General features: G+C 48.5%; 1 protein-coding gene across 1 annotated transcript; it reads right to left on the reverse strand.

The window, feature by feature from the left end:
• Positions 1 to 785: 785 nt before the first annotated feature.
• UMOD (uromodulin) lies at positions 786 to 15277 on the reverse strand. The gene is made up of 11 exons (XM_010982577.3): positions 15044 to 15277; positions 13364 to 13561; positions 11461 to 12237; positions 11253 to 11360; positions 9793 to 10001; positions 8632 to 8780; positions 6473 to 6718; positions 3975 to 4137; positions 3181 to 3262; positions 2271 to 2312; positions 786 to 1114 (listed from the first exon to the last, which is right to left on the reverse strand). The coding sequence occupies exons 2-11, from the start codon at positions 13455 to 13457 to the stop codon at positions 1053 to 1055; spliced, it is 1932 nt and encodes a 643-aa protein (XP_010980879.3). The 5' UTR covers positions 13458 to 13561; positions 15044 to 15277; the 3' UTR covers positions 786 to 1052.
• Between the last annotated feature and the right edge of the window lie 807 nt (positions 15278 to 16084).

Here is a 16084-nt window from a genome sequence, read left to right on the forward strand (position 1 = left end):
GCCTTGGGATATCTGGGTCTCCCGGGCACACCAGCCTCTGCTTGTGCCTCCAAGGAGCCTCCTGGAGGCTCCCCTTGCAATTATCTCCTCTCAATGGGGTTAATGGTCTGCTTTCTACTTCTGCTAACAAGGCTCTGTAAACAGATCCACATCCTCTGCATTGGGAGGGAGAAGTGCAAAGGATGGAGGGGTCCCTGGGACATGCCAGGTACATCACCTCCAAGGACTGTGATTCCTGAAGGCAGGGCCCATGTCTGTCTTATTCACATTGGTCTTTTCCTGGCACCCAGCTTGGTGCCTGGCTCCTACTGGGTTCTCAAATAAATGTTCTAGAAAACTGGATGAACCTTGTGAGGGTATCACTGTTATCCCCATGGTACAGAAGCAGCAGGCCCCCGGTACATCCACCACTTCTGCAATGCCCGACACACTGATAATTACATGTTCAAGTTCTTTTTCCCCTGACAGACCTTAAGATTCGGGAGGGCAGGGATCGTTCACTGCTGCATCCCCAGCAGTGCTTGGCACATAGTAGGTGCTCAGCAAATACTTCTTAACTGACGGACTGATTGTGGAGATGGATGAAGCTCAGAGACACTATGTATTTTATTTAAAGTCACAGAACCAGAGTTGAACCCAGTTTCTGTGACCAGACGGCGAACTCCATGAGGGCAGGGATCAGAGTCTGGTTTCCCTCACCATTGGATCCTTAGCACCATGGACAGTGCCTCTATAAGCACAGGCTCCCGATAAATATTTGTCCAGTGAATGAAGGACTCGCAGACTGAGCTTTTGAAAATTATTATTCTGCCACACTCTTTAAGGAGATAGGGGCCTCATGTGCAGAAGCATCACAAGTCCCATTTTGAGAGAAGACAGCATTTAAAGACACAGGCTGTTTTCTGATAGCAAGGATTAAAGGGGAGAAGATAGGAGCAGAGTGACTGAAGCGTGAGTTCCCTTTTCTGTGGCTGGAGTGCTAGCCTGCATCACCTCGCCAGTCAGCAGGAAGAGAGTTGGTAGCCACAGGGCACAGGGCTTCCGGCCGCTGATCACTGAGACATCAGGGTCAAGGTGGCCGACAGAAGCAGAGGCAGCCAGACCTTCAGGAGCCCTGAAAAGACAGTAATTACAGGGCTGCTGCCAGCACTGATGTGCCTTGTGCAAAAGTAACATACGATGCCTCCTCTAGACTGACCAGTTAGGAAAGGACACCTTCTCCGGGATGATCAGTTAGGAAAAGGAAGCTTTCTCTTTATCTGCCTTGAAAACCAATTAGAAAAAGGTGCCCATCTTGGGTAGAAAAATAGAAAAAGTGCCCTCTTAGGTGGGACAGTCTGGATAAGGCAGACTTTCCTCAGGCACTAAGGTTAGTATTCCTTCAACAGGGCACGCCTGTGTGGTGACCAACCTACTCAATGCTGGTGACCTTCAGGAATATTTACAAAGGGCAGGCCTCTTGGGGACACCTTGACTCTCCAGCTCTGAGATCACTGATACAGGGCTGAACTAGCTCAGGTCAAACACTAGGCTGGTGTAACAACCCCCTCAGATCTGGGTGCCAGGAGCCAAGCAAGGCAGCAGTTACATGGTTTTACTTCTCATCCAGATTTTCACATAATTCAGTGGCCATAAAAATCAAGGGCCATGAAAATGCCACTGGTCCCTGGCCTTTGTGGTCAGAGGAGCAGAGAAGCAGAAAAACAGGGTTTCTCGTTTGTCTGCTGTATTCACCCCAGCACTAAGCATTGTGCTTGGCACATAGCAGCTCTCGACATATATTTGTCACCCATTGAATGAATCCTGTAAACGGTGACAGAGACGAGCCATGAAGTTTCAGGAAGTGCCCACGGTGCAGATGTAGAGTGCATGCTTGTCCACTGTGCACAGGTGTGTAACAAGCATGTGTATGTCTGTGTATGAAGAAAGGCAGGCATGCCACTGCAGATGTCACACATCTCTGTGTGTAAATATGAATATGTGCATGTGACCGCATGTGTGTGAGTGTGCAAACGTGTGTGGGTGATGTAGGTTCTTGAGCACCTGTCTGTGCGTGCCTCCACCCATGCGCATGTGCGCACTATCGTGGGACAGCACAGGTCTACGTGCGTATGTGCAGCCCCAGATCCAAGAGTTTCCAGAGATGCAGTCGCCTCTTCAGAGCTCAGACCAAGCAGGCCGAGCACTCCCAGCACACCCTGGACCCACAGATAAAAGCCCCAAAGGAAGGTTCAGGTGCAGGTCCTCGTGCAAAGAGGACCTGAACTTACCTGAGCTGCTGGGAGCAGCCCTGGAGACTGTGGCCTGGCTCCCTGCAGGAGGAAACAGAAGAATCAGCCCCCAGGGAAGCCCAGGAGAGGCCCCTTCCATCTGCTCCCCTCCCTGCAGTGAGTGCTCTTTTACAAACCCCAGTCTGATCATGTCACGCCCCTGCTTGGACCCTTCAGGGGCTGCCAGCTACTTTCAGGAGAAAGGCCCAGAACTCTAGCAAGAACTATGTGTCAATCATATTTCAATTAAAAAAAAAAAGAAGAAGAACCACAAGGCTTCCCACGGTCTGGCCTGCTACCTGTAACAACTCACCTACATCCACCTCCTCCTCCTTGCAGCCTGCCTGGCCTTCTCGCGGTTCCTCTAGCAGGCTGGGCTCCCTCCTACCAGGCCCTTTGCCTTCGCTCTACCCTCCACCTGAGACTCCTCCCTTTCCCTGCTTCCCCTGATCCCTCACAGTTAATCACTTCTCAGTTCCCAAGTCTCAGGGCCATTCTTCCCCAGTGCTTCACACTGGGTCTGGTTCTCCCGCTGGAAGAGCTCAGAGTTCCTGATACATTTTCTTGACAGAGAAATTGCAGAGATGGATTATTATCTGAATGATGTCTCTCCTACAGGTCCATAAGTTCCACAGGAAATGGGTTTGTGTCTCTAATTACGCATCATGACAGCCCCTAACCACGAGCACAGGGCCTGGCACACGGCAGGCACGAGAATACATCTGTGCAATGAATGAATGAATGAGAGCTGCCGAAGGAAGGCAGCTTACAGTCAACCTCGCCTCACAGAATTCACTTGCTCCAGTTTCTCAGGTCCCAGTGAGATCCCAAGTGCCAGGTTCTGTCTTCCCTCCTCATCTCCAGAAAGCATGCCTCACCAGGAACGGGCAGGACAGAGGGGCCCGCTTACCTTTCCGTGTGATGGGACCCAAGTTCAGGACATGGTTTTGGTCTATGGTGCCCCCACTGCGGAATCTGGTCCCGGAGCAGGTCTGCAGGGAGTGGGTGACAAAGAAACCCTTGCCTGAGGGAGACTGAATGTGGTCCTGCCACAGGGAGTGGGCTGCGCCCTTCACAGGAGCATCCTCCTGCCTCAGGCTGGGACTTGAGGATGGTAGAGGCAGGAGTTACTGGGAGACCTGTATACCTGGCTTCATGTCCCAGCTCTACCATTTGTGAGATGTATGATCTCAGGAAAACCAGGTAAGTTTCCCGCCCATCTAGAAAAAAGGGGTAGTAAAATACATCTCTTACAGAGTTGCTGGGAAGTATTAAGAAGTTAACACACATAAGTTACATGCAGTACTTAAAAATAGCAGTTTCTGCGAATGTGTGTATGTATATGCATGACTGGGACACTGTGCTGTATGCCAGAAATTGACACATCGCAACTGACTGTACTTCAGTTGAAAAAAAAATAAAAATAAACAGAAAACAGAAAGAATATCAGTTTCTGTTGTCACAACACAGGCTTGCAGATAAGCCTGAACCTTTACCTACTGCACTGCCCTGATTCCACCTAAATTCCCAACAGGTTAGGACCACACCCACCTCATCTTACAGCTCAGTCTACCCCGGACTGAGAGAAAGAAACACAGCAGAAATGTTTGTTATCTTTTAACCTCGTGGTCAAATGTCTTTGGTGACGGGAGCTGGGTGGGGGGAGGGTGTGGCGAGCCAGCTGAGGGAGGGGAGGGGACTCACAGGTTTGCACTTTTCCTTCATGGTGTCACAGAGATACACCTCACAGTGCAGGTAGACCAGGTCGTAGTTTCCTGCAAATCGGAACATCTGGACGGAAAACCGGCCTTGAGGGGACTCCCCGTTCTCCACCACTTGGACAGTTGAGTCCTCAGTGCGGGGACATCTGGAAGGGTTACATCATATAACATGGTTGGTTAAGCAAACGCTCTGGGGACAGACTTCCTGGGTTCAAATCTCATTCTACCACCTATTAGCTCGTGGTGTGACCGTGGGCAATTTACTTAATCTCCCTGCGCCTCAGTTTCCCTATCGATGTGTGAGGAATCCTAATTGTAGTCCACATCATAAGATAATTGTGAGGATGAAAGGAGTTAAAATTTTCAAAGTGCTTATCACAATAGATGGGGTACAGTAGGTCCTGCATATATGTGATACTACAATAAAAATGTCAGCTGTACGGAGCTGAAACTCTCCTAAAGTTAACACTTTTATACTCAGACCAAAAAAAAGCATCAAACTCCCTGCACAGAAGGTAATACTGATGCTTATTTCACATATGAGAACATGAAAATCCGGAGAGATGAGCTGACTTGTGTCTCGAGCCAAGAAACAGCAAGGTCAAGATAGGAACCCGAAACTCCACGATGCCCCAGTCGTGGTCATGCCAAACTCCCTCAAATTTCAGTTCTTTTTTGCCTTATCTAGAAACCACTTTCGAGCATGTCTTCCTCTGTTTCCCAACGTGTGTATTATTATTTTCTTACCATTTTTCTTGAAATCTACACACATCTTTGGCTGAAATAACCTATTTTTTTAGAAGACCATGAACACAAATAGCAAACCAGGGTTACTTGTCATATACAAAACATGACCATATAAATAAATACAAATTACAGGAGTGCTATTAAATTTTACTTAGACACTGATGACTGTAAAAGGCCCAGAACGGACTTCTGCTCTCCTTTCTTCTTGTTGCAAATGGAAATTAGCAAATAACAGAATTGTGAGCATCAGACGAGCACCCAGTTGAGACTTCCCTTGATGTAACCAGGCAGATGCTAAGAGAACAGAAGTAGGTCAGTGTCTCCCGGTGGGGGAGAGGGAGGGCTTTCTCTGACTGCACTATTCAAACTGCAAATGCCCCTCCCCTTTCCCTGCTTTTTTTTTTCCTCTATCATCCCTTTACTCCTAACCTGCCACAGATTTCACTCTTGTTTAATTGTTGGAATTGTTGGTCTCCCCACTTAGAATGTCAGCTCTAAGAGGGCAGAGATTTTTGTCCCTTCTAGTCACTGTTAACCACACAGCCTGGCACACAGTAAGCTTCCAAAAATATCTGTTCAATTTATGAATGAAAACATGAACTTCTTTCTCACTGTGTGGTTCATGACTCTCTGATGTGATTGAGTAAAAAGCAGCCCATCTGTGTCCTCCCTGCTTCAATTGGCCCGTGGCTAACTGTGTTCCTCCCAGTCAAGTCCCAGCCTGCCTTTCAATCAGTTTTCTCATCCTTTTACAAGTCCTGGACCCCTTCAGCCATCTGGTGAAACCCAGGCATTTCTCCTCAAAAATACTACCTTATACACACACAATAAATTATATAAGACTATAAAGAAAACCAATTAAACTGAAACATAGTTCTCAAAATAGTAAAACATTTGATATCTGCCTTATGTATTTACATATTCATTATATCAATATATTTATTTACAACTATATGTCTATTTGATAATACCTTAAATAATATGATCTAGCAGAATTCTAATGCTATAGTAACTAAAAAGTATTGATGTGTGAAAACTTTTTTCACGTGTCCTGCTAATATTTCTGTGGTTTGTTGCCTATATTCCTAATGAATGGCAAAGCTAAATTTCAGCTAGTGAATGAATATAAAGATATACTTTGTTACAATAGCCAAGACATGGAAACAGCCTAAATGTCCATCAACAGATGACTGGATAAAGAAGTTGTGGTATATTTATACAATGGAATACTATTCAGCCATGAAAACTGACAACATAATGCCATTTGCAGCAACATGGATGTTCCTGGAGAATGTTATTCTAAGTGAAGTAAGCCAGAAAGAGAAAGAAAAATACCATTTGAGATCACTCATATGTGGAATCTAAAAAAACCAAAAAAACAAAAAAACATAAATACAGAACTGATAAAGACTCATAGACATAGAATACAAACTTGTGGTTGCCATGAGGGTGGGGGGTAGGAAGGGACAGACTGGGATTTCAAAATGTACAACAGATAAACAAGATTATACTGTATAGCACAGGGAAATATATCTTGTGGTAGCTCACAGAGAAAAAAATATGACAATGAATATATGTATGTTTATGTATAACTGAAAAATTGTGCTCTACGCTGGAATTTGACACAACATTGTAAAATGACTATAACTCGATAAAAAAAAGTTAAAAAAAATATATTTGCATTCATCCAAGTCCAAAGACTCCCCCACCCCAAATTCCGTCCCTGGGCCTTGCCTGTCCTGGATGATGAAGTACTTCAAGGGGTCTGTGGCATTGCTGCTGGGCGTGGCGTAGCAGTTGGTCATCAGCAGTGCAAACCGGGACAAGTCGCCCCCATCCAGCATGGTGCCCACGTAGAGAAAGGCCTCGGTGGACAGGGTCACGGAGGAGCCTTGGTAGGGCTGCGTGTAGGCAGGGGTCTGGAAGAGCGCCATCCGCACGGTGAACATGCCGGTCCCACCCACGCTGAGGTTCAGGGCGCTGCAGGAGGAGAGGGGTTGGTGGCAGAACCAGAGCTGAGGAGGCCACAGCAGGCCACCCTTTCTGGTCTGCCTTCCTGGCCAGTCCCTGGCAGCTAACTGCCTTTTGACCCAGCAGTAGAACCAGAGCCCACCAACCACTGCTTTGCAAACTGCAAGGCTCACACACAGGTCCCCTCGGGTTCTGTGGCTTTGGGGTGGGTCTCAAGGTTCTGCATTTCAAACACGCTCCCAGGTGATGCTAATGTTGCTAACCCACAGGCCGTATTTTTGGGTAATAGGCCTACCGCCTCAGTTGGTGGCCTCTGCATTCAAGTGTATGTTTTTTGGATCTCAATCTAGAACAGTTTAAAAAGATGGGTTATGAGTCCTACAGGCCTAATTCAGAGTTCTGGCTCTACCTACAGCAGAAGATTGGAGTTTTGAAGATGGGATATTTAAAGTCCATTAAAAATAGCTACACTGATGTAAATTCCTCGGGGTAAGGGCTGATGCCCCAGGAAGTGGGGTGCATGAGAAATACTCAGTAATGTGGAAGTCCATTTTAGAGGCAAGAACTGGGTTATCGGTTTGGACTCAAAGAGTTAGACTGGGATGAGATTTCCAGCTCAAACCAGAGAGAGAGCTGCACACAGATGTGTTACTCCCTGGAAGCCACCAGGCCTGGTACATGGCCACATTGCTCCAGGGCGCTGCTTGGCCAGGAGATGCTCCAGAGAAAGGTAGACATGAGCAATCTCCTTCCTCCAGTCAGCCAGGCACCCTCATCAGTGTCCAGTGTCCTTCCCCAAGTCTGTTGGCCCAGAGAATATGTGACCACGGGCAAGCTTCAAAGTAATGGTCATGGTAGAATGGGGGCTCTATGCCTGATGGCCTGGGTTCGAATCCAGCTCTGTCACTTACTAGCCTCTACAACTTTGGACGAGTTACTAAACCTTCTCTGAGCTTCAATTTCTGTATCTGTATAAGGAGAATAATAGTAATGTTCACACCCCCTAGGGTGTGCTAAGATTTCAGTGCAATGTTCCATGTAGAGCACTTAGCACAAAGCCTGACATGTAGGCAGCTTTCCATAAATGCTTCTTATTATTACAATTATTATTTTTTCCAGCATCAGCATTGTTGGCCTGTGATTCATCCTATTCAGAGATTTTTTGAGTTTATTTAGCAACAGGATCCTTTTATTTTTTCAAATAATAAAACCTCATGTGGCACCCAATGTGGGTAGAACTTCTCTGATTCACACCCCAAACCACCTCCTTAAAGACCTCAAACTCCAAGAAGCATCATTTGCAAACCCCTCTTGGTTCAAATTCCTATTTATAGAGAAAGAAAGAAACTGAAGTCCAAGTATGGGATACGATTTGCCCAGTGCCCTAGCAGGTCTGAACTGAGGCTCCTCCCTTCTTCCCTTCGGTCTAACCACCCAACCCCTCTAATAAGCCAAGGACCCTAATCTTGGATTCACATCTGCAGAGCACTTTTGTGCTTCTAAGAAAGGCAGCACTAGAGGGGAGGGTATAGCTCAAATGGTAGAGTGCATGTTTAGCATGCATGAGGTCCTGGGTTCAATTCCCAGTGCCTCCTCTAAGAATAAATAGGTAAATAAATAAACCTACTTACCTCCCCACCCCTACCCCAAAAAAACTAAGAAAAGCAGCACAGTATTGCTAAGACCATTTCACATATCAGAAGACTGAGACCAGTGTGGGGCTATCAACTTCCCAAAGTCATCTGTGTGGTGGAGCCAGGATTTGAATATGGGCTCCAGATTTCCTAGCTGGGCTCTTTATGGCGTCCAACACTGCCTCCCAGTTGCCCTCTTCTGCCCCGCTGGGTGGCCGTTACCAGGGAAGCTAAGGGGTTGTGGGGGTGGAGCCAGCCAGGGACATGGGGGACCCTCTCTGGCCGCACCTGACCACTGGCTGCAGGGAGGTCTTCAGGCTGACTTTCATGTCCAGGGGATAGGAGCACGCAAAGTTGATTTTGATGTTGACGTCACGGATGATGATCTCATCTGCCAGGTAGAGGGTGTTGCTGTATGTGGCATGGGTTTCATTCCTCTGTGTCGGGGTGGGGAAGTGGGAGAAAGGGGCACAGTATCTGAGGAGGATTCAAAGCCAAAGGCGTTTTCTCTAGCCGCCTGTGAGCTGCCCTCCCAGTTTCCGGGATCAAAAGTTACAATGCAACCATTTATGAGCACGAGTCAGGTGCTAGGCCCCACCCCCACCCTGATCCCAAGCTAAATGCTCCTCCTGCAACCCTACATTAGCCCTTGAATGACCCTGAGGCAGAGCTACCACTTCCCCGTCTCGTAATGAAGAGACAGAGGTTCACAGGAGCTGAGTAACTGAGTAACTTGCCCACATACTGGGGGGGGGGGGGGGTTGTCTAACAAGCCTGGATGCTTCCCATCACCCCGTGCTTCCCCTCACCAACACTTAAAAGACTGAAAATCATGTACTGAGTCATCATTAATGGTGGAATTTCAAAAGCCAGGTTTGGCAAATGACGGTTTCTTCCTTCGCTTCTTTTGTCTTCTTTCTTTTACTTTTGGGGAATGAGGGGGATGGGAGGAAGCCGTGCCCACTCACACAAACGTTTACCTCTGCGTCCCTCTGGGGCTGGCTTCTGTAGATGAGGTCCCAGTTCTCCAAACATCAGTGATGCAGACCCTGCTTCCCAGGGCCACCAGCGACAAAGCCCTGCTTCTGAACCCAGCACTGATACCCACTGGCTTAGAATAGTCACTGCCTGTCTGGGCCCTACTTTCCCATCTGTAATCTATCCTAATAATAGATAGGGTAATCTATCACCATGGATTGCCCTCTTTATTTAAAGCTAACATTTATTGAGCACTTATGTGCCAGTCACTGTCCTAATCACATCACACACATTAACTCCTTTAACCCTCTCAACCCTATAAAGTAGCACTATTATTATTCCATTTTACAGTTGAGGAAACTGAGGCCAGTCAGGTTGAAGAACTCACTCAAGTTCGTACAACTAGTAAGTGGTAGAGTGAGCTTTGACCAGGCAGTGCTCCAACCCTGTCTCACGCTGGCAAGAACGTACCGTCATCACTGTCCCACAGGGGCCATCCCTGGTCGGGGTCACCACAGACACCCAGTCCCGGTCACCGCTCTCAGAGAAGCCTGAGCACTGGCTGTCTCGCAGGTACATGATGATCTTCTCAAAGCCCAGGGTCTTCAGCTGGCACTTGCTCAGGGATACCTTGATGTCATTGACCCCACATTCCAGCCTGTGCTCCAGGAGGGAGAGATCTGAAATGGTCAGGGAAGGCAGGATTGGAGCTAGTGACCACAATTCAGGGCCCAGCACATCCTAAGACCCAGGCCTAGCTAGTCAAGTTGGCCACCAGCTAGGGGTATTCACAGTCGCCCCAGTCTGGTCACACTGTGGTCTCCCCTCTCAGAGTGAGGGAGACACAAGACTAGCTTCATTGGATGGATCCATGCAAACAACTATCAACCCATGCTACTCTAAGCGTAGGCTGTATTCAGAGGACAGTGTTATCTTGGGGCTCTTCACTGCCCCAGCACTAAATAACATTCAATCCCAGTAAAACAAAACAAAACAGTAAGCAACCAAACGAACAAAAAAGCTAATAAATTAATCGCAATTTCTTTCCATCCTTTCTGCATCGAGGAAACAGTCCTCAAATGCTGCTAATGTGTTCAATGTCTTGTACTTGCTGGTTTTTCTTTTAAAACAGCAGAGCGCGGACCTCTGGCTAAGTATCTGGGGACATGTAACAGCATCCAGATGGATTTTAAAAAATTTAAGTGTTGCACAGCTGCTGAAATGTAGTAGCTTTCTTTCATTGTATTCATTTTTACTGTTACCTTCTTTCTAAGGTAAGTGTTACTTACCACAGATAAACCTAGTAGTGGGCATCAATGTCCCAAGTTTACTTAAAAGAAGGATGCAATCAATTTGGAAAAAAAATTAATAAAAATGTCAGTATAGGTGGTACTTGGATAAAACAAAATGGTAAAACTGGTACTTGGATGTGATAAAATCATGACTGGAATTTGGGAAATCTGAGTCACTTATACATATGGGGAAACAGGCTTAGAGATGGCCAGAGCCCTGCTCAGGGTCCTCAGCTGGTCAGTGGAGGGCCCAGCCCAGACACCGCAGACTGGAGGCCACTCTTGTGTTCTTGTTGCTGCAGGAATATGGCTCAGTTAGTCTTTGGCCAACAGGTGGCCGCCACCCGCATGTCCACTGTGGTGTAGGGGGGCCTCTGAAAGACGGCTGGGGTGTAGGCGAGGTGGTTCCCCAAGCTGTGGGAGATTTCCTGTTAACTAAGAGGAGACTCCGAGAGCCCAGAGAGCTTCCTGCTGGTTTTAATGACTATTACTGGACTGGCTTTTCACTCAGACTGGATAATATGCATTCCCTGGGTCATCCGCCCAGGCACCCAATTCGCACCCAGGAATGTATGCCGCCCCTGGTTGCTGACATTTCTCAGCACCTCCCATTCCCACCCACCCCACCCCCCGACTCACCAGTGATGTTGAAGTCCTGTTTGCATTGGCAGTGCCATCTACCATCATCTGATCTGCACTCCTCATCAATACTGCACTCCTCACACGTTCCCTCCACGGAGCTGGGGTCTGCAGAGTCATAGACACAGACAGACAGTCAACAAGGATGCGCTCCAGTCTCTGGAGGCCCATCGGGCCTGGGGTGGGATGGAGGGAGATGCCCGCTTACCTGTGCAGTACGCCAGATGGCACTCGGGGGGCGCCGTGAGGTTGTAGACAAAGTAGCCGCCGTCACAGGCCTTCACCTGGACGGGCGCGTCCCACAGGCAGCAGTCGCCGCTCCAGTGCGCACAGGCCGTGCGGCTCACGATGCCCTCGTCGCTGGACGGGTGCGTGCCGTTGAGCCACATGGGCGCGGCCGTGTTGCAGCGCAGGATGGGCACGCAGGTCTCGGGCATGCGCACGCCGCCCTGCCCCACGAAGCGGTACCAGCCGCCCAGGTTCAAGTCACAGGTGAAGCCCGTCCCGTACTCCGTGCTGCGCCAGTACTGGTCTAGGATGTGGTGCGCCTGGCACGGATCGGCGCACACGAGCGCATCGCCCTCGGGCACGCAGTCCAGCCCCGGCCCGCAGGAGCCCGGAGAGCACTCACAGTGCCGCCCGTCCCCCCAGTAGCCCGCGGGGCACACGCACGAGTAGTTGCCCTCGCCGTTGACGCAGGTGGCCAGGGCATGGCAGTGGCTGAGCCCCGGCTCCGCGCACTCGTCCACGTCGGTGCAGCCGAGCTCTGGGCTCAGGCGGAAGCCGTCAGGGCAGACGCACGCGTAGGAGCCTGGCGTGTTCACACAGCTGCTGTTGGCGGAGCAGTTGTGGGCCCCAGGAAGGTCGCATTCGTCCAGGTCCATGCACACCAGGCCGTCGCCAGTGAAGCCCTCTTGGCAGGAGCACGTCGTGGCAACCCCGTCCAACTTGCAGGTGGCGTTGCTGTGACACTCAGAGCAATTTCCTGTGGACAAAAGAGCCCAGTCTCAGAGTGGGGACAGCCGGGCCAGTGATCACCCAGAGGTCACCCAGAGACTTTTCCTACATCCCTTAGGATACCTGTGTACTTTAAGACTTAGTCCCTGGCCGACCTCTTCCAAAAGAAACACACCAAACTCCCCTGATGATGTCTGAACGTCCACTTTCATTTTTCTGTATTAAGCATTGTCTTCTAGCTGTGTCTTCTCAAACATCCACCTTTCCACCCCCAGAGGAATGATGCAGAGTTCTGGACACTTTGGTAGGATTTAGGTGACGCTGTCACCCCTTGGCCCTCTTGGTAATTTCTACGCCTTTTGCTCAGATCTCCTTCCCTGCCTCCTCTCTCTACCTGGTTGTGGCAGTCACACTTTGTGTGTTCCTCTGTGGCAATAATTACAGTAGAGATGGTGAGCTGTCGTTTATATGCCAGGCACGGGGATAAGCCCTCTTCATTCATTATCTCATTGAATCCTCTCTAATGGCCCTATGGGATGACCTTTATATTTCCCCTTATTTTAAAGATGAGGAAACTTGAGGTTCAGAAGGTTTAAGCCACTTGCTCCATTGGTAAGCAGCTGAGCCAGGACACAACCTTAGGTGGCAGGACCACAGACTGTGTGCTCCTAACCACAACAACACAATGGTATCTCCTCTCTGTCCAGCTGGGGTTGAAGAGAGGGGCCCAGTTCCCTTTTCCAAGGAAAAGCAACATGCAACCCAATGGAATGGTCACTTAAGTGTGAAAGGGGAGGTATTTGGGAGCCACTCAGGTGTGTTCAAATCTCCTGTGTGGTTGAGTATGTTCCTGACCTTCCAGTAAAATGCCAGAGGGCCTTAGTGATGTTCTAGGCTTTTGCCTCTCAATGTGTGAGCCAAGGACAACATCAGCATTTTTTGGGAGCTTGTTCCAATACAGGGTTTCAGACCCCACGCCAGACCTACTAAATCAGAGTCCACATTTTAGTAAAGTTCCGAGGTGAGTCCAGAGTGCATTAAAGGATAAGAAATGGATTTAGAATAAATTCTATGCAAATCCCAAGCATGATAGGAGAGGGGCTGAGACCTCCTCTGCTAATGGTGGTTTTGCTCCCCCCACACACAACACTTACGTGCTTCCGAGGAGTCAGCGGCTGCAGCTACGATGGCCCAGCAGGTCACCACCACTACCATCCGCATTGAGGTTGGAGAGAAAAGCCACCCCATCCTTTCTGCTGTTCACAGCTGCTTCTGGTCCTGGGAAGACCTGCCCAAAGGCAAGGACAGGTTGGCCCTTGGGGGTTTCCTCCTGGTCCCTGACACCTGAAATCCTGTGAACAGAGACGGGTGGGATAAATGCATGATCTAACTCCCTTCCCCACAGTTGGGAGGAGTGCTTTGGTTGTGCGTGGCACAACTCCAGGAGATGCCATTCATGTGAACTACAGAAAGTGTGTCATGGTCCTTGCTTTGATGATGTTTTCCCCTCTGTGGCCCCACTCTTAATTCTCACCCGCATCCCAGTCTGGAAGGATGGCGGAGTCTGTCACCTGGAGCAGGAAGCAAAAAGACAGTGTAGTGCTCTGGACTCACCATCTTATTGGAGACAGCTTTGGGTTTTAACAGCCAACTCTCGATCCCCTGTTGGGAAACTTTCAACTTGCCCAGATGCATTCATTCATTCAATAAGCATTTATTGAGTAGTTACTATCTGCCAAACAGGGAACTACACACCAAGGGAAACATGAACACTACAGACAAAGTCCTTGACTTCATGCAACTCTCATGTTGTAAAGAAGTGGCTTGGGACCAGCAACTTGAGAGAGAATGAACCATCATAATGCATTTTAACGTTTCCAGAGTGCTCCCCTGGGAGGAAATAATCCTAAGGGGAATCCTACCCCAATTTTTACAGCAGCAAAATAGAGTAGCATGGTGGTTAAGTGTATGGGATTGGGGTCTACAACCACGATTCAAATCCCTGTTTTATCAATCACTGTGATTGGTAAACTCATAGTGTGACATTGGGCAATGCATTTCAATTCACTAAGACTCAGCGAATCTCTATGAAATAGGGATCGTTAGTGCCTACAGTGTACGAGGCTCAGTTTGAAGAAGTCCCCTGTGGTCAGAGAGACTATCCTATAAAGTGTTTTCCAAGCCTTTGTGACCATGATATGCTATAAGGAAAATAGGCCGTGACCCAGTACAGTTGCTTGTGAGGGTGTGTGCATTTGGGAGCGCATACACACACGTCCCCGTACACATAGACACACATGAAATGAATGTTTCAGAAGACAGTTCTTACCATGACTGTGTGCATTGCTTGTTGACATATTCTACTGTAATTAATTAAAAGACAATTCTGAATATAATCCACAAATGATTTCATGATCCACTAATGGGTTGTGACCAGGAGTTTGAAAAACACTCTGGTGGCTAATAACTGACTGCTTATTTATTGTCCCTCCTGGGGGGTAACTAACACGATATGTGAAAAGCAGGGGCCCCGCACAGAGCAGAGGCTCTTGGTCACTGCTCTGTCCCCAGGGCCCAGGACAGAGTAGGCACTTAACTAATATTCGTTGAATGAGTGAAAAAAAATTGTAGCTGTTGTCATAAGGGAAGTAGGGCTCAAAGAAAGGGAGACTGACTTACCAAAGATCACGAAGCCAATAGCCAGCTGAGTAACGACTCAAGCTAGTGTCCAGTCTCTTCATTTTTCTCTGCCCCCCTCCCTCAAACAGAATGAGAATCAGCAGCAGACCAGGTTGGGAGAAGCAGCTAGAAGAGAGAGACCCAGATAGCCTTACCTGAAGCCACAAAGGTAGAGTTCATCCGTTTACAGGTGTGTGCCTCTTATATATACACATCGGCCCCTGGCTGGCACTGTCCTCCAGAACCAGAGCCTATGGTTCTGTTTCCTGAGATTGCTTCCACGGGGGTGGAATGTTTTTCCCTTCTTGCCACCGTGTTTTCATTTTCTAGGCTGTGAGGTTGTTGTTGTTTTTTCCCCTAATAGGTAGAGACCCCAAATGATTGACATTGGGGGTCACACTTGTGCCCGCAATTATAAGGCCTCTGTTTTGCACCTTTGGCATCAAGAGATTCCTTAGTTAGAAATTAACTGGGAAAAGGGTGCCAGGCTACTGAGCTTTTTCTTTGTCATTAAAAAGGACAAGGTGGACCCAGGGAGCCAGGTAGAGGCCAGAATATGAAGCCAGGTTGTCCTAGGAGAAAAGGGGTGTTCATTGTCCCCACTGGGAGATGAACCTGTGGCCAGTTGAGTGCCTTGTCCTGGAGAGGACACCTTTTCCAAGCACACTTCATCCTCACAGCTCAGCCAGCTCCCCTGGGGCGCAGATGTGAGCAGGGAAGGGCTGAGAATGGTTGAAGGTCAGAGCCAGAAGATAACTCAGACATCATCGGACCAGACTCACTCTATGAACAAAAAAAATCTGAGTTCCCGTGAGGGGAGGTCCTTTGGGAGGTGGATAACTTTGTGATTGAACAGACTGACTTTGGAGTCAGTCTGTCTGAATCCTGATCAACCATTTATCGTGTGCCAATCGGCTCACTTCTTAACCTTCCTGAGGTCATTTTCATCATCTATAGGATGAGAATACCCATCTCCTGGAGTTGTCATGGTGGCCAAAGGAAATGATGCAAGTAAGGACATGTAGCCACGGTTCTATCCAAGGAACTCACTGCCAATGCTGCTTTGCTGCGTTGACACAGGGTAGAAAATGACAGGACCTGGCTGAGATCAGCCCTTTGTCTCTCCTGATCCAATCCCATGTCAATGGCAACCCCACGCTGAGAAAAATCAGATGCCTGTGAACTTAGGCTAAGCA

Source organism: Camelus dromedarius, chromosome 24 (genome assembly GCF_036321535.1).
Source record: "Camelus dromedarius isolate mCamDro1 chromosome 24, mCamDro1.pat, whole genome shotgun sequence".
Taxonomy (NCBI): domain Eukaryota; kingdom Metazoa; phylum Chordata; class Mammalia; order Artiodactyla; family Camelidae; genus Camelus; species Camelus dromedarius.

Bases quoted from the DNA above. Each gene is read 5' to 3' on its own strand.
- UMOD (XM_010982577.3), bottom strand. From the start codon at position 13,457: ATGGGGTGGCTTTTCTCTCCAACCTCAATGCGGATGGTAGTGGTGGTG. The intron at 12,238-13,363 runs GTAAGTGTTGTG...TTTTGTCCACAG, and splicing joins CGCTGACTCCTCGGAAGCAC to GAAATTGCTCTGAGTGTCAC. The intron at 3,263-3,974 runs GTGAGTCCCCTC...CACTCCCTGCAG, and splicing joins TGAAGGAAAAGTGCAAACCT to ACCTGCTCCGGGACCAGATT.